General features: G+C 43.2%; 2 protein-coding genes across 2 annotated transcripts in view; one reads left to right on the forward strand and one right to left on the reverse strand.

Moving 5' to 3' along the window:
- Positions 1–1,377: 1,377 nt before the first annotated feature.
- LOC103004908 (voltage-dependent anion-selective channel protein 3-like) lies at positions 1,378–3,021 on the reverse strand. The gene is made up of 3 exons (XM_028167201.2): positions 2,977–3,021; positions 2,001–2,309; positions 1,378–1,960 (listed from the first exon to the last, which is right to left on the reverse strand). The coding sequence occupies exons 2-3, from the start codon at positions 2,267–2,269 to the stop codon at positions 1,378–1,380; spliced, it is 852 nt and encodes a 283-aa protein (XP_028023002.2). The 5' UTR covers positions 2,270–2,309; positions 2,977–3,021.
- An 866-nt stretch (positions 3,022–3,887) lies between these two features.
- Positions 3,888–27,122, forward strand: part of C11H12orf42 (chromosome 11 C12orf42 homolog) — a 235,954-nt gene continuing 212,719 nt past the window's right edge. The window contains exons 1-2 of the mRNA XM_057556571.1: positions 3,888–4,009; positions 4,809–4,862. The gene's annotated coding sequence lies outside the window, so the exon portion shown is untranslated. The remainder of the gene's footprint in view (positions 4,010–4,808; positions 4,863–27,122) is intronic.

A 27,122-nucleotide genomic window follows, 5' to 3' on the forward strand; every position in this document is an offset into this window, starting at 1 on the left:
AAGTTGGAAGCTTTTTTCTGATTGTTTTCTCTCTGAAGAACATGGATAAGTGTCTGGGTCTTGGAATGGGTTAGATTCCTGGCGGGGGGAGAAGAACCATACTTGCATTTCCTAAATAGTTGTGGAAGATGCTGCAGGGGGTGCTGGGGAAGAATTCTATCAGATAATTTGGAAAACCCTGCCTCTGCCGTCCCTTTCTTAGGGATTGACCATGCTCATTAGCTCATTAAAGGTTCTGAGACATTCCTCAGTAAAACATAAGGTAACAAAACCAAACAAAAACAGTTCAACTTTGCTTAAAGCAGTATTTTCCAGAACTTTTAGACCAAGAGATGTTTTCTCTTTGCAAACTAACCTTAGCACCTCCAGATCTATGTTCTATTGCTCTTGCCTAGGGAAATACTATCCTAGATTTTAGCAGGTTGAATGTTCCATTTTTAAATTACAAGGATGTAGAAGTTAGCTTGCCAGTGGCCATGGGGATTCCACAGTTCAGGACCTGTTCATACACTTTATCTATTAGTTGCATTAGAAACATTTCTAAATATGTGGATTTGTTTAGAAATTGAATAGTTTTATTTCTGTGAGGCTCATTTGATTGCTATGAACAGAGGTTCTTCAAGTTATTTCAAATCCCTACCACTGCCTCCCTGCAATGAACAAGTGCTTAAAATGGTGCCTAGCACATAGTGGGTGCTCAACCATTCTTAACATTATTATTAGAATATGCTAATGTCACAGACAACAGCTACACAAATCTATACCCTTAGCCCAGTGTAGCTGTGAGGTAGCTCTGGATTTCCTCTGTCCCGGGTTGACGCAGTTCTGCTGATCTGTGTGTCCCTCACGGGGTGGGATGTCATTTTCTCTACTGTGGTCCATACTCCTTTTGCTGATTGTTATAGTTTGTCTCTTAACCACTCAAAGTTGTTTTCACACAAGGATTTTTTTTTCCAAATGTGTTGGGTTTATTTTACTCTGATGCAAAACCAAAGATTCCACTATCGCACAGAGACCAATATATTACAAGGTCATGAAAAAGTGGTGTGGGACATGCAGGACGTGTGGACAGCTGGAGGGTCAGGTCATCTCCTTTGTAACGTGACACTACACCGTTGCTGAGCAACACATTGAAAATAACACTGCGGGACTGAACTGAAACGTGGCACGAACATGACAACTTCCGGACATGCCTTCAAGCACCTCCCTTAGGATGGACTCGATATCTAGGCTTCAGTGTGGGGAAGACTACAGTTCTTTGGAAGAATAAAAAGTTCATACTTTTGAAATTTCACAGAAGAATTTTAAGGCCAAAACATAGTGGGTTCATTTCTCTCCACCTCCAGGGACAAAGCTGATGCTTTATTCAAAACCACATTAAGCTCCTAGCTCAAACCCCAGCCCGACCTTGTGTCCTCCTTCACTGAAGTTCCTTCCATGGATGAGAGCTGACAGGGTCAGTTTCACTCCTGGTCGAAGGGTCTGAGTATAACCCAGTCCAATCAGGCTGGCATTATTTACTTTAGCAGATAGAGAAGTTCTACAATCCAGCTTGTACTTAGCAGCAATGCCGAAACGTGTATTGTTCCTGCCTGCCGCCCACGCAAGGTTTATTGGTGTTTCAGTCTTCTTGTTCACCTTCTGGTAGATCCACCCTCCAAATTCAATGCCATCGTTCACGTGAGTATGCAGCTGGTAGTCTGCGGCCTTGTAACCCAGGGTGAAATTATTCTGTGACAGTTTGGATTTGGCTGTGTCTAAACCCATCTGATAGCCAGCAAGCCAACCTTCAAAGGCCAACACAGCCCAGCCATAGATGGTTTGTCCAGAAAAATCTGTATCAACATTATTGCCAAGACTGAAACAATCCCGTTTATAGGAGGCCTTCAATTTCCCACTCTTCCTTCCTGTGTTCGGGACAAATATGGTATCAAGAGTCAGTTTCAACTCTTGAGTTGAACTTATGCGTTGAGTTGAATGAACTTGAGTTGAGTTTCAACTTACTCTCCAAAGAGATTTCTGTCCCAAGAGTATTGTCTGTGTTCCACTTTTGGGTGAAGGTCAGTCCATAGTTACAAATCTTGTATTTGGTTTCTAGGTTGCCTGATGCTTTCCCTGTAACAGTGTAAGCATGACCAAAAGTAGAAAATTCCACTCCACTACATAACTTGGTTCTCAGATCTATTTTGACCATGCCAAACCCATATCCTTTGCTGAAGATATCCTTGGCAGGCTTTCCTAGGTCACAGTAAGTCGGTGTGTTACACATATCTCCGATGGGATGGCCCGTCAGCTCCGCCAGGGCACCGCTGAAGCCAGACAAGGATTTTAAATCAACAACACTACACAGGCAGTTTGTTCTCTCCAATATCCCCTATTATGCTGCTGGCAGTTACTTAAGACCTGGGAATGGCTTTCCCCTGCCCAGGGCTGCCCTCCTGCTCTCTCATTGCTTCCTCCTTATGTCCCCCCTCGACTAGTACTCACCTCCTTTGCCCCCGTGATCTGTCCTCAGCGGTGACAACATGAGAGGTGATAGTTTCCTCTTGGGTGAGAGGATTAATTTCCTGATTGGAATGTGGAGACTTTTCCCATATTGGAAAAGGCAAAGAGGGGCTGGGACACTTCCTGGATAAGACTGTTGTGCATCCCCCATGGCTATAGGATTCTGAGTTATTAGTGGTCCTTTCTCTACATCATGCCAGTTACCGAGACTTTAGTCCTTGGTCACTTCGACTAATAAAGCATTTCACGTGTGCCCTGACCAGCATTCCAAGGAGGGAGAATCGTCATCCTCGCCATCACCAACATGACCATCCTCATCGTCACCATCACAAACACACACATAGCTTTTACACATGCCAGACACTCTAAACTTTTAACTCAGTCTTCACCACAAGCCTAGGACAGAGGTATTAGTAACATATACTATCCCCATTTCGCACATGAGACTGAGGCAGACAGAGGTTTACTCACTTGTCCAAGGTCGCAAGGCTAGTAAGTGGTGGAGTGGGGACTTGAACCCAGGCAGTGTGAAGCCAGTGGTTGATGCTGAAGCATCATCTACAGGACCTGCTTTGGGTCTTGAATCTTGAACAAGATATTTCTGGACCTTGTGAGATGGCCAACGGGGTCAAAGCTTATGCTTCCGAAGTAGAACAAACCTAACTGTTTACTGGGGAATCAATTGTATCTTTTGCTTTGCAGGGGAATAAAAAAGGCCAGAAATTGATATCTAAGGTGAGTTTTCTGGTCAAAATTTATTTTTCATTCTCCCTGCAATTTTTGCTAGACTAAGGAAGAAAAAGAGCTCGGAACAGCAGACCTGTTGGTCTCTCTTGAGCAGCTATCTAGAAAATTGAAAAAGTTGCTTCACGTAGGTTCAACAAATCCAAGAACTCCTAGAATTCTTCCAAATGAAGACGGTGCTTTGGGAAGTAAAAACTTAGAAAAGGGAAAACAATACTACATCCCTGAAAACTTTCAGCATGAGAAATCGTTACCGAACCAGGCTCGTCTTGCTCGCTGCACAGCAAGCCAAAACGCTAACGCTGAGGTTTGCAGCAAAGAGAGGGCTTATTCGCAAGGCAACCAAACGAGGAAACTGGAGAACAAACTTCAAATCCACCTCCGCGAAGGCAAGCGGCTCCGGGTATTTACCGGACAACTAATAAAGAAGCAGGACTGTCTGAGGCGTGGGGAGCGTGGGGAGCGTGGGGAAAGTGATTGGAAAAGGGGTGGTAATTGACATTCTGCGCAGGTGTAACTAGGCTACAGGCCTCCGCATTTCGAAAGGTCACTGGGCGGACACTCGCGCATGCGCAGTTGGAGGGTCGGTGGTCCTAACAGGTCTTAACCAGCTCAGCTCAAACTAGACGCAGCTGACTTCAAGCTCCTGAAGACGACTCGGGCAAACATCTTACCGTTTAGGCTATATGCAGCTTGGAGGACGTGTGAGTCTTTTGCAGCAACAATTAAAACGACCTTGACTAGTGAAGGCAGATTACAGGTGAAATGGATTTAACTAATGATTACCCACGGTTTCAAAATCAGAGAGAACTATCTGGAAATGTGGTCCTTGATAAAATTTAAATTCAGGCCAAGGTGGAACAAACAGAACTAACAAAACAGACTTTCAGAATCTCAATTCATAATTTCAAGTAGCATTAAAGGTAGTCTCCCAGGAATGTATTTTTCTGCCCTAGCGTGTGGATTTTATGCTGAGTAGGCATTTTCAGTGGAATCCAGTTTTATTATAGGCATAGCTTGCTGTGGATTCTCCTGGATATTCTTTTTGTGTACTAATTGGGTAGAATTCTTGGCACCTGAAACATATTGGCCAGAGCACAATATAGTTTCTTCTCTCCTTCATATCTTATGTCAACATTGAAACAATTTGATAGCTGTTTATATTCCAGATATAGAAATTACTAAAAAGAAACCCACATTCTTCTGTTTTTTTTTTTTTTTTAAAGCTCTCTCTTGTACCCATCTGCTGAGCAATGTTGAATTCTTTTTTTCTTTGCCCTTCTCCTTTCCCTGCTTAGGGTAAAAATAGCTTCCACTTTTCTAAATCAAAGGACTTAACAAGCTAAACTGCGAGTAGCCTATAGTTTAATATCATTGTTTGAAATAACCTCTTTAAAAAGTCTTCTAAATAATATTTTATTTGGCTTGATATATATAGGTAGTTGTCCCAAATACTCCCTAATACCTTTGATTGTATAGACATATGTTGTGTTAACAGGATGATTTTTTTTTTTTGGTTGCCATCCCACTAAATTTCACTCATTCTTTCATTTATTCAGCAGACATTTATGGAACGCCAAACCCTATACTGGGCTCTGAGGACACAGAAGTGGGTAAGTCACATTGCCTCGTGCATTATAACTTCCACCATACTTTTGCACATATTATCTTAAATTTTATTACAACCTTGGGAAATAGACTGGGTAAAAGGTGATATCTTGATTTGGTAGATATGAAAATGGAGGCCTAAAGGAATTGAGTGATTTATTCAGTGTCAGTAAGTTAGCATGAGTTAGTAATAGATGCCAGGTAATCTTACTCTAATCGTGTGCTTTGCCTATTATGATAGACCACCATTCTGATAGCTGATGCCTAAGCTAATGAATGGATTATCTGTGGTTCATCTAATTCAGTCATTAAAATGCTAAACTGAATTGAGTCCTGTCTATTTGTTGTCACATGAGACAAGGTCATGACCACCAGAAGTTCTGAAGAGCAAATATAAAGGAATACGGTTGTGATTCATAACAACTACCGGCATACTTGGGCCAGAACTGAAGTGTCACCGATTCCAGATGGTCCACTGCATGATCTACTGGTCTTGTTGTCCATGGCATAGCATGACATGGGCAAATTGGATGGATTGAGGCTTCCTATTCTATGTAAAAGGACTTAGCCACGCTCCAGGGCCAGGTACCGCACCAGCTCTACAGAGCACATGGTGGAGCACACACCTGCCAGGCATGCCTCTGCCTTCGTGACTTGTCTAGTCCGGGAAAAATCTTCCCCTAAACAGCCATTTGATTAACTCCTTCATTTCCTTCAAGCCTTTGTTCAAATCCACCCTCTCCATGAGACCTATGCAGACTACTGTACTGAAAGCTCCCACCCCGGTACGCCTGCTTCTTCATAACCTTATCTTTTTCTATCTCCCTGGCATGTATCATTTTCTAAGTCACCATACAGTCCACAAGTTTATTATGTTTATTGTTTGCTGCCTCTCTCCCCAATTAGAATACATGCTCATTTAGGGCGGGGATTTTTGTCTGTTTACTCAACTGATAGATCTCAAATATCTGGAAGAGTGCTTGATATACAGCAAGTGCTCAATACAGATGACTGACAGAATAACTCACAGAAGTGAAAATTTCTCAACTATATAGATAAACAGGTTGGATAATTCAAGTAAAATACCACCATCACCCCCCAAACATTGTTGAAACATATTCTTCTTTTTTCTTTCAATTCCCTGAGCCCAAAATCAGTTCTTTCTGCTCTTGCTGCCACTCAGCTCTGCCATAGGAATCTCGTCTAAATGACTCATTCTAAAATTTCCTTGTTTCTTGGTGAGTTTTTTCCACATCTTTTTCTTTTGGATTATGATTTTGATACCTGGGAAATCAAATTCTTGTAACTTGTGTTAAATATTTTTCTATTTCTTGCAAAATGGTTTTAATCCACAAGTCCCAGACTCTTTCCATCTGTGATGAATATTGGTTCAGAAAAGAGAGTTGGTTCAATACATACAAGGGTCTGGCTCCAGTTCTGCCCTAAACCACTGACCCTGACCTCGAGCAAGCCCTTCAACCTCTATGATAAAATGAGGGGGTTGAGTGACATGATATCCACTCTGCTTCTCCACATTTACAGGATATTATAAACCATTTCTTTTCACATTTCTCACCCTAAGATTGCTCTCCCTCCAAATTTTGTTAAGCCTTGAACACCTTTGGTGGTTGGCTTGAAATCTGGGTGCATCCTAGAGGACTATAGGTAAATTATTTTCTCCCCCAAGTAATCTGAATTGGCTTAAATCCCTCACAATGACTTTCTCAAAGGAAACAAACATTCTGAGATTTTGAGGAGAGTGTAGTGGGGCTATACTTAAGCTAGTATTTATTGTCATGGTGGTGTTTTGCCTAAACTATTTTCATCAGCCTGCAGAGGTAAATATCAGGCTGAACCATACGAAATATCACTCTTTTAAGTCAAGAATGGACTAAACGTCACGCGGTGCACCCCACATGTGCCTGTGTAGCACTATTCATGATTTGGAAATAGTTTAAACTTTTAATCTTCCTGCAGAGGCGTCCTCTTAGTCCATTGCCATTTCTCAGGGGCTGAATTTACAGGAAGGTTATTAGTGCGAGTATAAGACACCAGGGCTCAAGAGACTATTAGTTTGGGTTGAAGTGCTATGTCTCCAGGTAGCAGTACATTGGGGTCATGGCATCGCTTCTCCTTTATGCTTCCCAACCGACGGAAAGTGCTGAATGTACAGATGGATAAACAAATGTCCATGCCTTCACCTGGCCCTGAACACCCCTCCCGGTCCCTCTGCATCGTGCTTTGAGAGAGTAAATAAATGCGCCCGGTTGTTACTAGGAACTGACAGGGCAAAAGGGTTTCCTGCACACTCATCAGATCCTGGCCCTTTCAGGAGTCAGCTTTCCCAGGCAGGGGATGTGTCCAAACACGTGTCTCCCTGTCCTCTTGGCCCTTTCCTTTTCCTTTGTTAGGGCAAATCTTTCCACGCAGCAAACTTTCTTTTTTTGTGATTTTTGTTTTTCCTTTTTGTGAAGACCAGTCAGCAGGTCCTGCTTTAGGCAAAATTGTAAAGTAGGCAATGTTTCTCTCCGGCTTCCCCCCTCTCCCTCCCGTCAGCAGTCTCCCTCCGCCCAGTTCATTCATTCCATCAACTAACGTTTACTGGGCGTTCACCATCCTCAGGGCACCTTTCTAGTTAGGATGTTATTTCAAGATAACATCCTAGGGACTTCCCTGGCGGTCCAGTGGTTAAGACTTTGCCTTCCAATGCAGGGGGTGTGGGTTCGAAGATCCGTGGTTGGGGAGCTAAGATCCCACATGTCTCATGGCCAATAAGCCAAAACATAAAAAACAGAAGCAATACTGTAACAAATTCAATAAAGACTTAAAAAAAAAAGATAGCATCCTAATTCTTAATTAGGATTCATTACTAATCAACTATTAGTAGCTGGTATTATTTGGTATTTACATAATAATTTTTGATATTTACTTGATCATTGTGAACATTTATGCTCCCAAATACTCGAGTCATTTTTGTTTCTCTTCCTCTCCACCAATAGTCCCAGCAATTCCTATTGATTCTACCTTCAGTGGTTAGAATCCTAGCATGAATCTGCCCACTTGTCTTCATCCCCACCACTCTCACCCTGGTTCAAGCTGCCATCGTCTCATGCTTACATTATCATAGTAGCATTGTAACATTCTACTTGACCTCCCTCCTTCCACCTTTGCCCCCCACAATCCATTTTTCAAATAGCACTCAGAATTACCTTTTATACATATAAGTAAGACCAAATGTTCCCAGCTTAAAACTCTTGAATGACTTGCCATCACACTTTTAACAAAGCACCAACCAGTCGCTGTGGCTTTGGGTCCTACCTGATCTAGGCTCCGGTCTTCTCTCCAGCCTTGTCCTGAAGCCCTCTCTAATGCACTCTGCTGCCCCCATCTTGCCTTTGTTCTGTGTCCCCCACACCTCAAGTTAGTTCCCATCTATGGCATTTTCAACTGCTGTTTCCTCTGCCTGGAAAGCTCTTCCCTCTGAGTTTTGCACAGTTGACTTTTTCTTGTCATCAGTTCTCATTTAAATGTCACTTCACAGAGAAGCTGCCCCTGATCACCTAAGCAAGAGTGGTCATCTAGCCACTGCATCACACCACTCCACTTTAGTTCTCCACATAGTACTTACCCCATGGGACAGTACCTTGTTTGTTACTGGTTTTCTTTCCCTCACTGGAATGCAAGCTCCATGAAAGCAGTTTTCTCTAGGCATTTCCCCAGTTCTTAAAACAGTGGCTGATGCACAGTAGACAAATAGTAAATTATTGTTGAATGGATTTATATATATTAATATGCCTGGTTCTTAACCTGTATTACCTAATCCTCTCAAAATTCCTATGGGAAAGGTACTATTGTTTTCTTTGTTTTACAAATCAAAAAGACAGAGGCAAGTAGAGATCTTTAAGGAAGGCCGGCTACATACCTTGTAGGGTCTAGTGCAAAATGAAAATGCAGGGCCCTTTGCTAAAAAATTATCAGGAATTTTAAGGCAGAGACAGCCGGGCTGGGTAAAGAATTTTTGGAGAGCTAGAAAAGGCATACTGAGTAGGGCAGTCAGGGTAATCCTCACTGAAAAGGTGAAATGTGAGAAAGAACTCAAAGTTGGTGAGGGAATTTGCTGAGTGAATAATCAAGAGAAATATTCCAGATAGGGGGAACAGCAGGAGCAAAGGCCCTTAGGTGGACATGGTGATGGGAGATGGAAGGTAAAGGGCCTCTGTGAGGGTTCTGGGATATTTTGGAGGGTTCTGAGTAGAGGAAAGACATGATCTGGCTTCTGTTAGGAAACCATCATTCCAGCTGCTGTACTGAGAATGGACCTTGGACGAGCAAGTGAGAAGGCTTCTCAACAGGCAATGCAGTAAACCAAGCAAGAGATGATGGTGGCTTGAACCGTGGTGGAGCATGGAGGTGGTGAGAAGGGGCCAGACTCTTGATATATTTCACAAGGAGGACCAAGAAGATTTGTCAATAGTTTGCATGGGGGGCAAGTAAGAAAGAGAGGAGTCAAGGATGATTCCAACGCTTTTGGCCTGAGTAATTCAAAGAATAAAGTTGCTGTCCACTGGGATAGGAGGGTGTGAGTAAAGCAGGATTTTGTAGGGGCTATTGAGGAATTCAGTTTTGTGATACGTTTGAGATGGCTGTTAGATACCCAAATGGAGATGCCAAGCAGTAGTTGAATAAATGAGTCTGGAGTTAACATAGACATTTGAGAATCACCAGCACTATAAGTTGTGTTTAAAGCCTTGGCACAGGGTACATCACCAAAGGAGTGAGAGTAGGTAGAGAATAGATCACAGCTCTAGGGACACTGATATGAAGAGGTGCAGGAGAACGGGGTCAAGCAGGAGGGAGCGCTCACCTGCGTCCAATAACGATGAGAGGTGGAGAGGACTGATGCTATGTCTCTGGGCTTAGCCATATGGAGGTTTTCAGTGAACTTGTCAAGAGCAATTTCAGTGAAGAGGTAGGGAAGAAGACTTGAATGGAGTAGGTTTAAGAAAGAATGAGAGGAGAGAAATCGGAGATGGAGAAATTGGTTTTTTTTTTTTATTGGGTTCTGTAGCAAATGGGGAGCAAAGGAATAAAGCAGTAACTGGTGAGGGTGGAAATGAGTCAAGGAAAGATTTTTGGAAGATGTGAGAAATAACCGCATTTTTGTATGCTCATGGGAATGTTCCAGCAGGGAAGGAAAACTGGATGATGATCATGATTAATTTCAATATTGAAAAACCATCCCTATCTGTATCATACTAAATTCACTACCTGGTGTTACTGTGATGCGTAGATACTGAACTGGTGGTTACTTCTGGCCTCTAGGCTTCTGATGGAAGCTTTCAAATGTTAACCAACTATTCCTTGTGTTTGTATGCCAGATGAAAGGAAGATACGTTTTAAAAAGGCTCTGTGAAAAGAGTCTAGTATACACACACACACCCACACCCCCCACATTGTCTGTCCTAAGTAACAAGGTGACACCCATAAACCAGTGGTTTATGCCCTAACTCCACCCATCTCTCACTTTAACGTTCCCACCCCCCCACTTTCCTCACTGAAGCCCCAGACTAGGGTTGGTCCTCGAGATGTGTAGTCTTCAGTGGCTGGGGTGGCCTATGCAGTTCTCCAGGACATCTTGCCCCACTGCACTTTGCTGGAGCGAATACCTTTATTGGGAATAGGGGGGGATGTGGAGCTGTCATAGACTCTTAGACAAGACCCCGAAACCATTTGAAATAGATCTTTCCCAACTTCTTACTCCAAGATGAGAAAATCACCAAACTGTCGTACATTCTCCAGGGTTTAAATGTTGGCTCTCCCATTTATGAGCTGTGTTATCTTGGACAAGCCACGTAACTGTTAGGATTCTTGAGCTCCTCAGCTTGAGTCCATTCTGGTTTTGACTTATTATTCTAGCTTCTCTGAGTCTTTCTGGAGATCTGCACCAGAAATTTTTTCTTCTTTCATTTTTCTTTTGCCTCTCTCTCTAGTTGAGGACCAGTGACCTAAGAAAAATACAATTCGAGGGTACATAAGTTAAAAGGAAATTCATTTTCTTTTCTTTTTCTTATTGTGGTAAATATACGTAACATGTAATTTACCATGTTAGCCATTCTTAAGTGTACAGTTCAGTGGCATTAAGTATGTTCACACTGTTGTGTAGACATAACCATTATTCATCTCCAGAACTTTTTCATCATCCCAAAACAAAACTCCAAACCCATTAACTACTAACTCCCCATTTCCCCCTCCCCTCAGCCCCTGGCAACCACCATTCTACTACCTTTCCCTATGAATTTGACTACTATTCCAGGTGCCGAATATAAGTGGAATCACAATATTTGTCCTTTCGCATCTGGCTTATTTCACTTAGCAGAATGTCTTCAGGGTTCATCCATATTGAATCATGTGTCCGAGTTTCCTTCCTTTTTAAAGCTGAATAGTATTCCACTGTATATGTATCCACATTTTGTTTACCCATTCATCCTTTGATGGGCACTTGGATTGATTCCACCTGTTGGCTATTGTGAATAATGCTACTGTGAAAATGGTTGTACAAATATCTGTTTGAGTCCCTGCTTTCAATTCTTTTGGGTCTATACCTTTCAACCCAAATAAAGAGGTAAACTGAGGCAAGCTCAAGTGAGCAGAAATTGAGTTTTCTTCAGGAATAGCAGAGGAATTGCAGTTTGGGAAACGCATGCTGTATAAGCCACAGGTGAGTCACTGAGGGTTTGGGGCGGGTTGTATCAATATTTACGGGCAAGTAGTGCAAAGAGTGGGGAGTCCAGCCAGAGTCCAATCAGCGAGTTCACTGGCTTGAGGATGGGGAGAGATTCATGGCGGATGTTTATTGGTCAGGAGATAAGTCTCCATCTTCTGTAAATCAGGCGTTTATGGAAAATCAGTCTCAGTTGGTAAGTTCCATTCTTCCCAGGGCGCATGCCTGAGAGTCTCCATTTCCTGTCGTCCGGGTCCATTTTAGATTGAAATCCTCTCACATTCCCGAGAGTGGAGTTGCTGGTGTCAGTTCATAAACTTGGGAGCTTCCCAGGTAAAATCTGAAACCGGACCCTGTACACTGAAGGCAAGGAGAGACCCAAGAAAGAGGCAGATGGTTCCAGATTGGTAAGTGCAGTTTTAACAAGCAAAGGGACTTACTTATGAGGCTTGTCACGGGGGCTGCAAGATGAGCAGATCTCCACACCCGCCTGCCAGAATCTTAAAAGTTTATATAGAGGCCTTAACAGGGTTCAGTCACTTATACTGTCCAGATGGTCTCAACAACCCCTTGCTATCTCAAGGCTGTGTCCTTGGGGCAGCTACTAGTTCACGGAAGGCAAGCGGAATGCACATTCCAAGGACAGGGGAGGGGTGAGGAGCTTCCGATGCCAGGGTCGATCGGTGGTCAACGTCCTCTCCATGACCTCCTCCAACAGCTGGATCATCTGGTAGTTCTGTTTAATTTTTCGAGGAGCTACTATATGTTTTCCACAGCGCCAGTAGCATTTTATATTCCCATGAATAGTGCCCAGGTGTTTCAATTTCTCCATATCCTTGCCAACACTTGTTATTTTAAATTTTTTCCTAGAAAACATCCTAATGGATGTGAAGTGGTATCTCACTGTGATTTTGATTTGCATTTCCTTAAAGATTCATGATGTTGAACATCTCTTTATGAGCTTATGGAACATTTGTGTATCTTCTTTAGAGAAATGTCTATTTGAGTCCTTTACTTTTAAATTAGGTTGTTTGTTGTTGAGTTGTAGCTTTTTATATATTCTGGATATTAATCCCTTATCACGTATATAACTTATAAATATTTTCTCCCAATTCCATGGGTTGTCTTTTCACTCTGTTGGTAGTGTCCCTTAATGTACAAATCGCTTTTAGTTTTGATGAAGTCCAATTTGTCTATTTTTTTCTTTTGTTGATTCTGCTTTTGTGTCATGTCCAACAAATCATTGCCAAATCAATGTCATGAAACTTTTCCCCTATGATTTTTTTAGAAGCTTTTTATAATTTTAGCTCTTACATTTTCATAATCCGGTGTATGCTTGTGTCTTGGATGTAAAAAAAAGTTTCACTAAAGCTGTTTCTTAAAGAACAGGAATATTATATTTTATTCAATAAATAATTGATTAAAACATTTCAGTTGGATATGGCCAACAATCAAGGGAGCAAAAAATTAAATCTCAAGAGGGTAAAAAGTGAGACAGTGAGGGAGGAAGACAGCAGGAGAAGAAAGTGCAGAAGGAAAAACAGGGAGAAGAAACCTCAGGCAGTTGAAAAAGCAAAGATCTGATTTTTTAATCCTATTCTTAAAAAAATACACCTACTGCCAGCATTTGTTTTAATACAGTGTATATTTGTGTAATGATTACCTAAATTTTGTATGCATTGAGGTTATTAAAAAAATTATAATGAAAATCGCTTACCCCATGCTTTGGGATGCAGATTAGGTAAAAAACAAAAGTTAAAAAAAAAACAACAACTCATGTCCTTTAGTCGTGGCTCATTTTGTGGTCCTTTGTGGTCCTGCTCTAAAGGCATATGAGCCACCCCCTGATAGTCCACAAACTATCCGAAACAGTCCAAAAAGGACAGTCAATGGGATTTTAGCAAAAAGAAACACAAAATTTATATTTTCTTCCGTGTCCTGTAGATTTAATAAAAATAATGGACGGAGTTGTATCAGCAGACGCAGGGCAAGCAATCTCTTGAAGTGAGAGCCCGCAAAAATCTGGACGGGGTGGCAGGCAGAGGTGAACTGCACAGACCTCAAGCTCCTTTCCTTCTGGCTTCCCTTCCCGCCCACGAGGCATTAGCAAGAGACCGACTGGGTCCTGTCGCAGGATGGGCTGCCTGATTCTAAATGTGTTGTGTGCCCCTTTCTGTCGAGAGAGAGGTGCCGCCTGGAATCACTGAGGGCAATTTCCCTTCCAAACGCACAACACCTCGGAGCCATGGAGGATGGTCTTCTCAGAAAGGAGGCGTCATGCAACTAATTTGAAAAAATGGTGAAGCCTTGAGGAGGATGCTAGAGGGAATCCTGATTCTGGGAGTCTGGGGTTGGCTGATGTTCTGGAAGGCGGCTCAGCATGTGGACTGAAAGAGCCGATCCCTAAAAGTGGCCGCCCTGGGAGTGCCACAGGCCCCCTTGCTGGGCTTGGCACGGGGAGCAGGGTGGACTTACTTGGGGAGTCAGTTCAGGACAGCCTGCGCAGGTACCAGGACCCTCGCCGGCTACGGCAGCGAGGACCTGCAGCATCTGTTTTGAACAGTGACCCCGTGTGGCGAAAAGGGGCAATGACAGGTCCCGAGACTCCAATTTTCTCCCAGCCTGGGCGTGGGAGCCACGTGAACCCCGCTTTTGGACTGTACAGTTCCTTGGGGTTGGCGGATTATGGGGAGATGGGGTGGGGAGGAATCTTCTAGAAAGAGATGCTAGATTTCATGTCAAATAAGGTTCATGGGGCCTTGACAGGTGATTTGAGAAAATAAACAGTTGCCTCTGGTTCATGGAGCACCTCATGGCCCTTACATTTTTTTTTTTTAAAAGCATTTTATTATAAAATATAAAATTTCAGACATAGGAGATTAAAGAGTATGATGAACCCTCATGTACCCTTAAGCCAGTTCCAACAATTATTAACATTTGCTAATGTTGTTAATACCTATCTTCCTTGTATTTATGTCCCTTACATTTTAATAGAGTGAAAGTGGCATTTTGGACTGTGTACTTGGGTCCCCTCCTGCCACCTTCCAAGGGAGGATTTTCAGTCCCAATAGATGGAAAATACAGCTTTGCGTCTTGGACAGTTTTGGCTTGTGGGTATCACTAGTTGCTAGTATATGACACCTGGAAGGTCCAAAAAGTCCATTTCATGCAGGGTGAGCTAGTGGATCTGTTTTGGGTAGTAGAAGAATCTTCTCCCCACAATCCATGCCAATTAAGATAGCGGGAGAGGCAGGGGTGGAGAAGAGAGGGCTGTGGAGGGAAAGCGAGGAGAGACTGGGGAAGCATCAGGTAGCTGAAAAGGTGATGGAGTCTTGGAAGCGCTGGCAGTGGGAGCAACAGAGGTCTGGCACGGCACCGCATAATAATGACAAGTGTTTCTATAGTCTTACTCAGTCTTATGCTCTATTCTCAGCATTTCCATGTTACCTCACGAATCTTCAACAATCCTGTGCCACAGGTACGATTATTATTCCTCATTTATCAGTGAGGAAACTGAGGCACAAAGATGTCATGTGCCCAAGAGCAAGCTTGGGGTTCAAATCCACGCAGTTTAGCTACAGATTCTGAACTCTTAACCTCTTTTTGCTGCCTCTTTGCCATCAATCGAATTGAGAGGAGAGGAGGGTGGAGTTTGATAGACAACAGTAATGGTAAAACTTAGATAATTTTAGTAGCAAGTGAAAGAAAACCCAAGTCAAACTGGCTTAAACCAAAAAGGAATGTATATCTACTGTATAGCACAGGGAACCCTGCTCAGTATTCTGTAATAACCTAAATGGGAAAAGAATTTGAAAAAGAACAGATGCATGGGGACTTCCCTGGCAGTCCAGTGGTTAAGACTCTGCTCTTCCAATGCAGGAGGCACGAGTTTTTTCCCTGGTCAGGGAACTAAGATCCCACATGCCTTGTGGTGTGGCCAAAAATTAAAAAAAAAAGAAAAGAAAAGAAAGGAAAAGAATAGATGCATGTATATGTATAACTGAATCACTTTGCTGTACCCCTGAAACTAACATGACATTGTTAATCAACTATGCTCCAATATAAAATTAAAAAAAAAAAACCAAGAATGTATTGGTTCTCAATAGTGAAAACTCCCAAGATAGGCTTGGCTCAGGCATCGCTTGTTTCAGGATTCGAATGATGACTTAGGATCCTTGTCTCAGCTCTGCTTTTTCTGGGCTGGCCTCGTTCCCAGATTGCTTAATAGTCCCAGGATTTCAGGCACCCTCCCTCCACTCCCACCCAATCAGTAGGGAAAGAGAATATCTTTTCTCCAGAATTCTCAGTAAACCTATCTTCACACATCATTGGCTCTGATTAAGTTAAATGCATCTGTGGCAGAGACCAACTCAGTGTTTACCAAATCAGGCATCTCTTTCTTCTGTGTAAACAGCTAGACTGCATTTCCCAACCTCCCTTGTAGTTCGATGTGGCCCTGTGACAGAATTCTAGCTGATAAATATGGGTAGATGTGACATGATCCTGATACTTTCTTTCCTTTCTGGATGACTGGAATGGAGATGACCCCGAGGGCGACTTTGGAGCCATGTGTATAAGGTGGGCAGATCAACCAAACAGAAAGAGCCAGGTCCCTAAATCACTGCATGGAGGAAAGTCACCCATCAGTTATGTGAGCAAGGAGTAAACCCTATTATACTAAAGCTGTGGAGATTTTAGTGTTTTTCTTATAAAATAGCTTGCCAACATGGCTAGAGGGATGTGATATATGTAAATCAATTAGGATCCATCCCTGGGACTAGGAAAGGGGTCATCAGCTAAAGCACATGGCTGGGAATAGGGAAAGGGTAGTTTCTTGGAGGAAATTCAGGTTACTGGTACTAGGAGGTGAGGGAGATACTGGGCCAAATTCTCAGGGCAAACTGTGGATCCAGGAATCCAGCTCCAGATCTCTTCACCAAGGATATCCTCAGGTGTCGATCTTATTATCCAGTAGCCTTCTGGGACAGCTGGTTCACAATTTCTTTGAGCCTGCTTCAGCTCTTCATCTGGTCTTGCTCAGGCCCCGTATGTAAGGCCCCTTAGCACCGGGCAATGTGCTAAGCTCTGTGGGTGGAAACAGAGATCAAAGATGAGCCTGGACCTGCGCAGAGCCCACACTCAGAGCAGGGAAGACCTGGCATTCACATTTCAGCTAGGAATTTTAAAAAAAACTTTAAATTGAAATATAGTTGATTTACAATGTTGTGTTAATTTCTGCTGTACAGCAAAGTGATTCAGATATCTAAATATATATAGATATATATTCCTTTTTTATATTCTTTTCCATTATGGTTTATCATAGGATATTGAATATAGTTCCCTGTGCTATACAGTAGGACCTTGTTGTTTATCCATTCTCTATATGATAGTTTGCATCTGCTAACCCCAAATTCCCACTCCATCCTTCTCCCACACCCTGCCCCCTTGGCAACCACAAGTCTGTTCTCTATGTTTGTGAGTCTGTTTCTGTTTCATAAAAGTTCATTTGTGTAATATTTTAGATTCCTCATATAAGTGATATCATATGGTATTTGTCTTTCTCTTTCTGACTTACTTCACTTAGTGTGATCATCTCTAGGTCCATCCATGTTGCTGCAAATGGCATTATTTCATTCTTTCTTATGGCTGAGTAGTATTCCATTGTGTGTATGTATCGCATCTTTATCCATTCATCTGTCGATGGGCATTTCGGTTGTTTCCATGTCTTGGCTATTATGCATAGTGCTGCTATGAACATAGGGGTGCATGTACCTTTTCGAATTAGAGTTTTGTCTAGATATGTGCCCAGAAGTGGGATTGCTGGATCATATGGCAGCTCTGTTTTTAGTTTTTTGAGGAACCTCCATACTGTTTTCCATAGCGGCTACACCAACTTACATTCCCACCAACAATGTAGGAGATTCCCTTTTCTCCACACCCTCTCCAGCATTTGTTATTTGTAGTCTTCTTAATGATGGCCATTCTGACAAGTGTGAGGTGGTACCTCATGGTAGTTTTGATTTGCATTTCTCTAATAATTAATGATATTGAGCATCTTTTCATGTGCCTGTTGGCCATCTGTATGTCTTCTTTGGAGAAATGTCTATTTAGTTCTTCTGCCCATTTTTCGATTGGGATTTTGGTTTTTTTTTTGTTGAATTGCATGTGCTATTTGTATATTTTGGAAATTAAGCCCTTGTCAGTCACATTGTTTGCAAATATTTTCTCCCATTCCGTAGGTTGTCTTTATGTCTTGCTTATAGTTTCCTTTGCTGTGCAAAAGCTTGTAACTTTGATTAGGTCCCTCAGCTAGGGATTTTGATACAAGTTTTAGCAGACACTTGTGTCCAAATAATTTAGTCCAACCCAAGCCTTAGCCAAATCTAAACTGAAGTTTTTATCTTGTTTTTGTTTTCAGAATGCCTGTGCTCGCTGATCTCTCTGATGTGGAGGTCTACTTTTCTCATTGCTCTGTGTAGAGTTTTGCAGGATTAGGAATAGGCCACATCCTTTTCCTTTGCTACAACTAGAGACAAAATGCACATTTTAGAGTCTGCCCCCTTTCCGCTCTCTATTCTCTATATTATCTCAATGTAAAGTTCAGGGTATTTTCCGCTATTCCCAGCTTCCTCTCTCCTTCTGCTTGAATAGAGGATGGGACACTTGGAGCCCACTGGCAGGGACCCAGTACTGTTGTGTCTGATTTACAAGTGATATTTATGCCCTATTCATTCCCAACAATGGCTCAAACAATTCCCTGGGACAATAATTGAGCTGACACGTCAATAGGAAGTGGTTGTGACTTCATGAAGCCCTTGATAGGTCAGGACCAGCAGTAAATCAGCTGCTTCCTGCCTTTTTATTTATTCAGTTCATTCATTTTTTTCAACAAATATTTACTGATGACCTACTATGTACCAAAGGCTGTTCTAGGCCTGTTGCTTTCTTTCTAGCCCAGGGGTCAGCAAATTTTCTCTGTAAAAGGCCAGAGAGTAAATATTTTAGGTTTGTTGGTCATAAGATCTCTTTTGCAACTACTCATCTCTGCCATTGTACTGCAAAAGCAGCCATAGGCAATGTGTAAATAAGTGGGGTTGTATTTCAATAAAACTTTACTTACCAAAGTAGGCAGTGGCCGAGATTTGCCTTGTGGTCCTAGTTTTTTGACCCCTACGCTAACCTAATTCTAACCATAGTTCATCTCCATCCCTTACAAGATTTCACCTTCCTTTTTCTCCCAGAATTGGAGAGCAAAGAAACCCATTAGTTAATCAATTGGTCAAGTTAACTAAATTCCAGTTCCAAAGGTTCTATAGTTTGTTTCTTTTTCAATAATGATAACAACAATGTGATCAAAAAGAATAAAGGTAATAGCTGACAATTATATAGCACTTATCATTGCTTGTAGTCATTTTGTAATCACTTTCCAAATAGTAACTCATTTTCTCTAGTTTGGTAGAGAAGGGATTAAGACCTGGTAAAGAGGTTTATTTAATAGTGATACACACACACACACACACACACACACACACACACTTAATTTTGGCTGTTGTTTTCCAGTATCACATATATTTTGGTAAGATAAATTACATATATAATATATATATATACACACACATTTATTTTATTTAAATTATATAAATATTTGTTGAGATCTTACAAAATACCAGATGTCAGGCTAAGTGTTGTCCACGCATGACCTCACTCAGTCTCCCAGCAGCCCTTTGAGGAAGGTGGAATTTTGATATCCATTCCTAGCCAAGAAAATTGGAGGTCCAAGCGGTTTAACAACTTGTGCCATTCAGCAAGTGTGGAGTGGGACTTGTTTGTCTCCAAAGCTTATGCTTGTCACCACTTTGCTATAATGACTTGTCGGACTAGAGGAGGATTAATAAATTAATAAATTCCCGACAGTCATGTAGATTTTATTTATGATTGTATTTTATTTTTAAATGAAAAACATTTTCCTTTTATGGTGCAAGCTTCTGAGATGGCAGAACACAAACTGGTTTGTGTCTCTGTGGCCTTGGCATTACGATGACTGTCGTTTACAAACACAGTGCCCAAGAGGCCTCATTAAACCAACAGGACAATGGGATGTATGAAAACCTAAGTGCAGCTGCTCTGTGGAGGAATGTCGCCTGTGGGATGGCGCTAGGCCTTTATCAGGCCGAGGCGGGTGGCTCTGGGCAGAGGCTCTGGGCTGCTTCACCCTGGAACGTGGCCCTGCATCGACAGCTGACAGCCACCCTGCTTGCCTGGGGAGGTGTGGTCTTACCCATAGATTAGATCCTGAAAGCTACCTCTTTTGGTGTCTTTTTGTTGTGTGGTTCAAAAGAGTCCCTCAGCTGGCGCAATTGCTGTCAGCAAAAGGAAGCTGTATTTGAACAGGAGCTGGGCAGGCCTGCCCTGGGAAGCGTGCTGAACCAAGCGGCCTAGACTTGAGATAGATGCTGAGTGTGAATTTGAGGGCTCACATTCTCCTGGATTTTGCAAGTTAGGGTTGCGCTAGGTCATGTGCATGTTTGGAGGAGATCCCTGTACTCTACGGGAGCAAATTGCTTTGGGGATGCATTGCCTCTTTCTGGTAGAGCACACAGTTAGTGTTTATGTGGGATGAGAAGGACTTCTCTCTCAACTCAATTTAAAGTGCTACAATGTCAGCCCCAAATGACTTTTTTTCTGGATGCTATGGCAAAGGTAATTGGAGAAATAGTAGAAATTACAATGACTAGGTTTTAGAAAATCTGAACTTTAGACTCAGTTCTGTTCCAAAAACCTATGTAAACTTCGATTGGTCTTTTCAGCTGTTTGGTCCCAGTACCTTTATCTGTTAAATGATGGGGTTGACAGGGATGACATCTTATAGGAATAAGAAATCATGAAAAATGCAAGAGGGTCTGCTTCCTTGTCTTGATTTGTTAAGCAAATTGTTTATAAAATCGAAACCCAGGGATTGAACCTCATGGGACGAACTTGCTTTTTATGGGGAGCTGTACGGAAGCATGTGTTGTGAGGTGGAGGTTTGGAGGAGAAGCCATCGTCTGGTCCCTGCTCTTTGCCTCTCCTTACATCTGTGCCTTTTGCTATAGAACTCTGTAGTACCCTCCCTGCTTGACCTGAGCTCAGGCTTTGGCCAATGGGATGTTAGCAGATGTGATGTAAGCAGAGGCCTGTAACTGCCTTGGGCAGCAGGACTTGATCTCCTGATCCTCTGGCATCGCCATGAGAACATGCCAGGGCTAGCCTGCTGGAGGGTGAGAGACAAGAGGAGCCGAGCTGAGTCACCCCCAGTAGCCTCAGTCGAAGCCAGTCTAGATCAGCTGACAGTCAGCCAACTCCCAGATACGTGATTGAGCTGAGATAAGATAGCAGAACCCCCAGGCCAAACCTCAGCTGAGCTCAAAAGTGTGAAAAGTAAATGCCTACTGTTGTATGACAATGAGGTTTTGTGGTTATTTGTTATGCAGTGAAAGCTTACTGATATATGGACCCAGGGAATTTCATTTCCGTCCCAGCCCTTACATGCTAGGTGTATTTTTAGTGCAACTGGGATCTTCAAGGCCATTCTAGATCTTTTCTTGGATAGACTCTAACTGGCTGTAGCGTACAATGGAAACTGACAAGGGGACCAGAGAATATCTGGGATAAGTCTAGGGTATATACTCTGGAGGCCGGAGCAGAACCAGGTTGACCATGAGGCAGAGTTCCCATAGATGTACCATCGGTGATTCACAGCTTTGTTGGACAAGGTCCCTGTGAAGGTTTACTTGCTCAAGGGACCTGAAGAGAATGTGGATACACATTGGGAACGCACACAAGCTACTTGAGAAACCAGTGACTGACTGTCGACTGTTACTCTGACTGTCGGTCAAAATAACCTGTTGATCAAGCAAATCCAAACACATTGCTTATTGCAGTAGGGGGACCACTACATTGCCAGTCTTAGGAACATCACAGAAGGGGAAGTGACGTTTCAAAGGCAGGAAATTGACAGTGTTTTAGGGGTCTGATTAACGTGGGTCTTTCAAAGCAGGGGCCTGACAGTGAGGGGACTCACTTTGAGGTACAGTGGTGGGGGACTGCTGCACGTGGTAAGGTGCGGTTTGGAAGCGAGCCTTGCAGAGTAAGCAGCGGTTTGATGACCTCAGCTGAGAGTTCTGAGAAGGGGCCCATTCACCCCGATGTGGGCTGGCTGAATAGTCTGTAGTTTGGATACGTGGATTTTCAGAAAGTTCCCGGAACAGAGTTATTCGGATCTTCGTCTTCCCGGACAGGGACTGTCCGAGACAGCGCGGTCGTGTTGGAGCCCCGTGTGGAGGCATTGTTACCCTGGCGGAGACCGTCAGCTGTGTGGTGGGGGACGGTGTCTGTTCTCTAGATCTGTGAACTCCGTGTTCTCATCGTGTGAGCTGGAAGTCACATGGCTTCTCTGAATGTCCCCTTTCACGGGTCCAACGAGGATAATGACCATTCCTCTGGCAAGGCGTTGTGGTGAAGACTGAAGGGGAGAAAGCACAGGATGAGGTAACGAATGCCAGGTACACAGGAAGTGCTGGACAAATGGGGGCCATTTCCAGATTCCGAATGACATTAGTGGCAGTTCTGAGATGTACGGTTTTGGTGACTCCAACAGCAAGAGGGAGAAAGGGGAGAAAAGAGAGCGGCCCTACTTGGAACAGGTACTCTGGCATCAGCAGTTGTGTATTAATGGCAAAGGAGAAAACTGAAATTAAGTACTTCTAGCTCCACGCAATGGGGCTTTTAGTATAAGAAATTGTTTTTGCAAAGCCTGACTCAGGGATGTCCTGCATCAGAATGAATCATAATTACTTGCTTTAGAGCCTCTGGAAGGAATGCAGCCCCGCTGGCCCATTATGGACTTCTGACTGCCGGAACTGTACCATAATACATTTGTGTTGTTTTTAAGGCACTGAATTTGTGGTAATTTGTTTCAGTAGTAATAGAAAAAGCAATACTGAGGCTCAATACTTTAAAAAAGTGTAAAGGGATCCTGAGACCAGAAAAATTGAAAAGCACCATCCCGGATCATCTAGATCAATGATATAGGCAGGTGGGAGTGATGTGGAAATAGAGAAAAAGGCAAAGATGCAGGTGGGGACCATGTTGCAATGGTGTTTAGGACCTTTTACACAATTTTTCAAAAGAGAGTGGGTGTGATTGCTTGTCTGGTTTTTTTTTTTTTTTTTTTTGGTCTGATTGTTTGTTTTGTTTGTTTGAAACAGTGCAGCCCTTTCTTCACACTGGGAGGAAGCCCAGTGTACGGAATCCACACGCCTGCCTTGCTTTGGTTCAAGTAAGAACGGCAGGGGCTTCACCTCCCCACAGCCACTCAAGAGGCCCCTTGGAGCGTGGTGTGAAGAGCCCTGTTTAGGCCAAAGTCTTAAGAGTCTTAAGTCATGTTAGGATTTTAGTGCCTACTGGTCACCCCAGTGGAGGGAGGATTCAAGGGTGGTAAAGCATGGAGGTCTTCCGGAAGACAGGCTAGGACCTTGATCAGAGAAATGAAATTTGGGTGAAAATGAGGTGAATGAATTGAGGAGTTCCAGGTTGAAGATCAGTCATAGTTGTTGTCGATTGAATGCTGTGGGTGAGGGAGAGGGTGACTCCCAATGACCCCACAGATTTCCTTGTTGGATGACTTGTGAGCATAGTGGCAGTGGCTGACATTTATTGAGATGCACCTTATATTGTCCACTTTACAGGCATTGTCTTGCTCAGTCCTCACAGTGACTCCACGAGGTCTGTATTCTTTCATCCCCATTTTAAATATGAGAAAACTGAGCCACAGACTTCAGGAAAGAACTAGGAATAGCTGAACTGGATTCTGAACCAGTCACCCTCCAGAAGCTGCACACAGCCATTTCTTGTGCTGTTGGTAACTGCCCACGCAAGTAGATACTGGCTGTTCTTCACCGTTTTGGGGTCGCAGACCGCTCTGCGAATCTAATGAAAGCTAAGCGTGCATGCATCCTTGCACCAGTAATTACATGCACAGGCTTCAACAGGAATTTTCGTTGGATGTGTCCGTGTCACTCAGCTAGTGAGCGTCAGAGCCTAACCTTACCCAAGGCCGCATGTCCCTTCCTCTCCTCCAATCTGCTTTTCCCTGAAGGTAATGAGCTCCGTTCCAGGAACATTTAGAAGTCCAGAACTATAATCTTTGCTCTGCCACTAATATGCTTGCGACTTTGGACAAAGCAGTAATTTTGTAGTTTCTTGTCTATAAAGTGGGGACAATAATGACCCCGTTTAACTTTCCCCTACTTAACTCAGGGGAAAGTTATAAAAGTTGGGAAGTTATAAGGAACTTTTATTACTGTGCAAGTTCAAAGTCTATCCTGCAGGTAAATTCTGCATTTTCCATGTGTTACTGCAACACATTCAGGAAATCAAATGCAAACTTCAGTTGAAGTTTGAAATATTTTAGGATAAGTGTTTTTTCCTAGTGTTTTGACTGTCTTGCTGCAATTGTATTATCCAAGTAATTACATCTGACTGAGCAAGCTTGAGTTATTGAGAAATGATTATGGGTAACAATTATCAATGATTATTACCTTTGCATGCGAGAAACTAACGCAACATTGTAAATCAGCTATATTTCAATTAAAAAAAATAATAATTACCTTTGCTATAGGATGTAACATAAAGCCCAGATTCATTCATTTGTTCATTCACTCACTCATTTATTTATTTGTTCCTTTGTTATCCATTTATTTAACAAATATTTTTTGAGCATCTACGATGTGTCAAGCATCATGGTAGGTGCTAGGGATGCCTTGGTAAATAAGCGTGGTCCATGTCCACCCTTATGGGGCTGCCATTCGTGGTGAAGAAAGAATGCAGGGATCTTGTATCACATTCCTACTTGCCTTTCCACTCCCACCTAACTAACACTGGTCAGGCTTCTTACATTGTTGTGCTCAGGGCTATCACAGGGCTTTGGGGCCTGCTGTCCCCTCTGCCTTGAATGCTCTCTTTAGCCCTGTGTCTGGGGGCCTCAAGACCAACCTTAGGCTGGATGATTTGCTAGAAGAATTCACAGGACTCAGAAAAGTTACTGTATTCATGGTTACGGCTTATTATAGTGAAAAGAAACAGATTAAAATCAGAAAATGGAAAAGGCTCATGGGACAGAGTCCAGGAGAAACCGGGTGCGAGGTTCCAGGTGTCCTCTCCCAGTGGAGTTGCACAGACCCCCTTCATCCTCCCACCAATAATGTGTGACAACAGGAGTAAAGCGGTGCCAGCCAGGGACGTTGGCCCAAGTGGGCGTTCAGGGTTTTTAACTGAGGATCGTACGTAAGCCTGCAGTCCCTTGTGACCGACCTCAGCTACTCAGACTCCAACCTCCCAGAACAAAAACTTGGCATTCTCCGTAATCATACTGTTGACATAAACTACCTGATCACACTGGTACCACGTGGCCCAGGGCATACAGAAACACTCTTGACAGGCAGAGCATTCCAAAGGGCTCAGAGCTCATCTTCCAGGGCCCATCCTAACCTTTCTGGGGAATGTGCAGGGTTTGAACAACCCAGGTCTGCTGAGTTAACCCTTTCCTGCAGAGACCCTCAGATCATTTTTTATTTTCTTGGGGACGCTTTCCCTAACTAGGCCAGATTTTTCTAGTTTGAGATCTCATGGTACCCTGTACATAACACTTCTCACTTTGCCAGTTTTTAAATTGCATGTGTTATTATTATTATTATTTTTAAATTTATTTATTTATTTTATTTATTTATTTTTGGCTGCGTTGGGTCTTCCTTGCTGCGTGCGTGCTTTCTCCAGTTGCAGTGAGCGGGGGCTACTCTTCGTTGTGGTGCGTGGGCTTCTCATTGCGGTGGCTTCTCTTGTTGCGGAGCACGGGCTCTAGGCGCGTGGGCTTCAGTAGTTGGGGCACGAGGACTCAGTAGTTGTGGCTTTTGGACTCTAGAGCGCAGGCTCAGTAGTTGTGGCGCACGGGCTTCATTGCTCCGCAGCATGTGGGAACTTCCCGGACCAGGGCTTGAACCCTTGTCCCCTGCATTGGGAGGCGGATTCTTAACCACTGCGCCACCAGGGAAGCCCCTTCATGTGTTATTATTTTTTTAAAAACTATCTCTCTCAGTAGACTCTTTCCCCAGTGATGGTGGGGCTGTGGCTGATTCTTATCACTGTAAACCTTCCACACCTGGCGGGGGACCGGATCTGCCACATAATAAGGGCTGAGTATATATTTCTTTGAATGAATGAATAACAAAGAAATGAAACAAATAGCACTTGTTACTGGTTCTGTGAAGGAAATAAACAAGGTAAAATGCTAGAGAATTATATAGTGGGGTACATGGATGGATGATATTAGAGAAGGTCACTGGAGAAGACCTTCAGAGAAGGAGAGCTGAAAGATATGGAGGAGTCATATATACGGAGTCTGGGCAGAGTCTCTGAGGAAGTGGGAAGGACATGCACAGAGTTCTGGAGGCTGGGAGAGGCTGGGTCCCTTCTAGGAACTGGGAGGAAGTTGAGGCTCCTGGAGCATTGTGAGAGGACCGTGGCTTAAGATGGAAGCTGGGGAAGTCTTGGAGGCCGAGAGGAGGAGTTGGGATTTTATTCTGTGTGCAGTGGGAAGCTGCTGAGGGGTTTTCTGAAGGGAGCGACACTAACTGATGTATGTTTTTAGGTGATTTCTTTAGCTGCTCTGCAAAGAGTAGATTGCAAGAGTCCAGAGTGGAAGAGGGGATGGTCCAGTCAGGAGGCTGTTGTGACAGCCTAGCAGGTGATGGCCAGTCTATCAGGAGGTGGCGATGGGATGAACCAGGACAAAGACGTGGCAGTGGCAAAGGAGAGTAGCGGACTGATGTGAGATATATTTTGGGTTTAGAACTCACCTCTTGATGGAAGGTGGATTTTTTTTTTTTTTTTTTAAATATAAGCAACTTTTTTTTTTTTTTTTTTTTTAAGATTTCTTTATTGACTGATTGATTGCTATGTTGGGTCTTCGTTTTTGTGCTATGGCTTTCTCCAGTTGTGGCAAGTGGGGGCCACTCTTCATCGCGGTGCGCGGGCCTCTCACTATTGTGGCCTCTCTTGTTGCGGAGCACAGGCTCCAGACGCGCAGGCTCAGTAGTTGTGGCTCACGGGCCTAGTTGCTCCGCGGCATGTGGGATCTTCCCAGACCAGGGCTCGAACCCGTGTTTCCTGCATTAGCAGGCAGATTCTCAACCACTGCGCCACCAGGGAAGCCCGGAAGGTGGATTTGAGGCTGAGAAAAAGAGAGGAGTTCTGCAGCTCAGTGTGGATCTCCTTGGAATAAATGTGGCAGATGTTGATGTCAAGCAAGGCCAGTTTAACATTTAGATCCTTTTCTAATGTTAAAATGAAATCGGCAGGTGGTTCAAAATGAATTCTTAAAGAAGACAAAGGCTTCATGTTATGCTTTTTGGTTCTGAACTGCTTCCAGCTCAGTGCTTTTGCAATCTGTCTTAGTTTGGGCTCCTCAAGAAGCAGACCCGCAGACAAGGATTTAAGGGGAAGTGGTTTA

Source organism: Balaenoptera acutorostrata, chromosome 11 (genome assembly GCF_949987535.1).
Source record: "Balaenoptera acutorostrata chromosome 11, mBalAcu1.1, whole genome shotgun sequence".
NCBI classification, from domain to species: domain Eukaryota; kingdom Metazoa; phylum Chordata; class Mammalia; order Artiodactyla; family Balaenopteridae; genus Balaenoptera; species Balaenoptera acutorostrata.

Bases quoted from the DNA above. Each gene is read 5' to 3' on its own strand.
- LOC103004908 (XM_028167201.2), bottom strand. From the start codon at position 2,269: ATGTGTAACACACCGACTTACTGTGACCTAGGAAAGCCTGCCAAGGAT. The intron at 1,961-2,000 runs GTTGAAACTCAA...TCAACGCATAAG, and splicing joins GAAATCTCTTTGGAGAGTAA to TTCAACTCAAGAGTTGAAAC.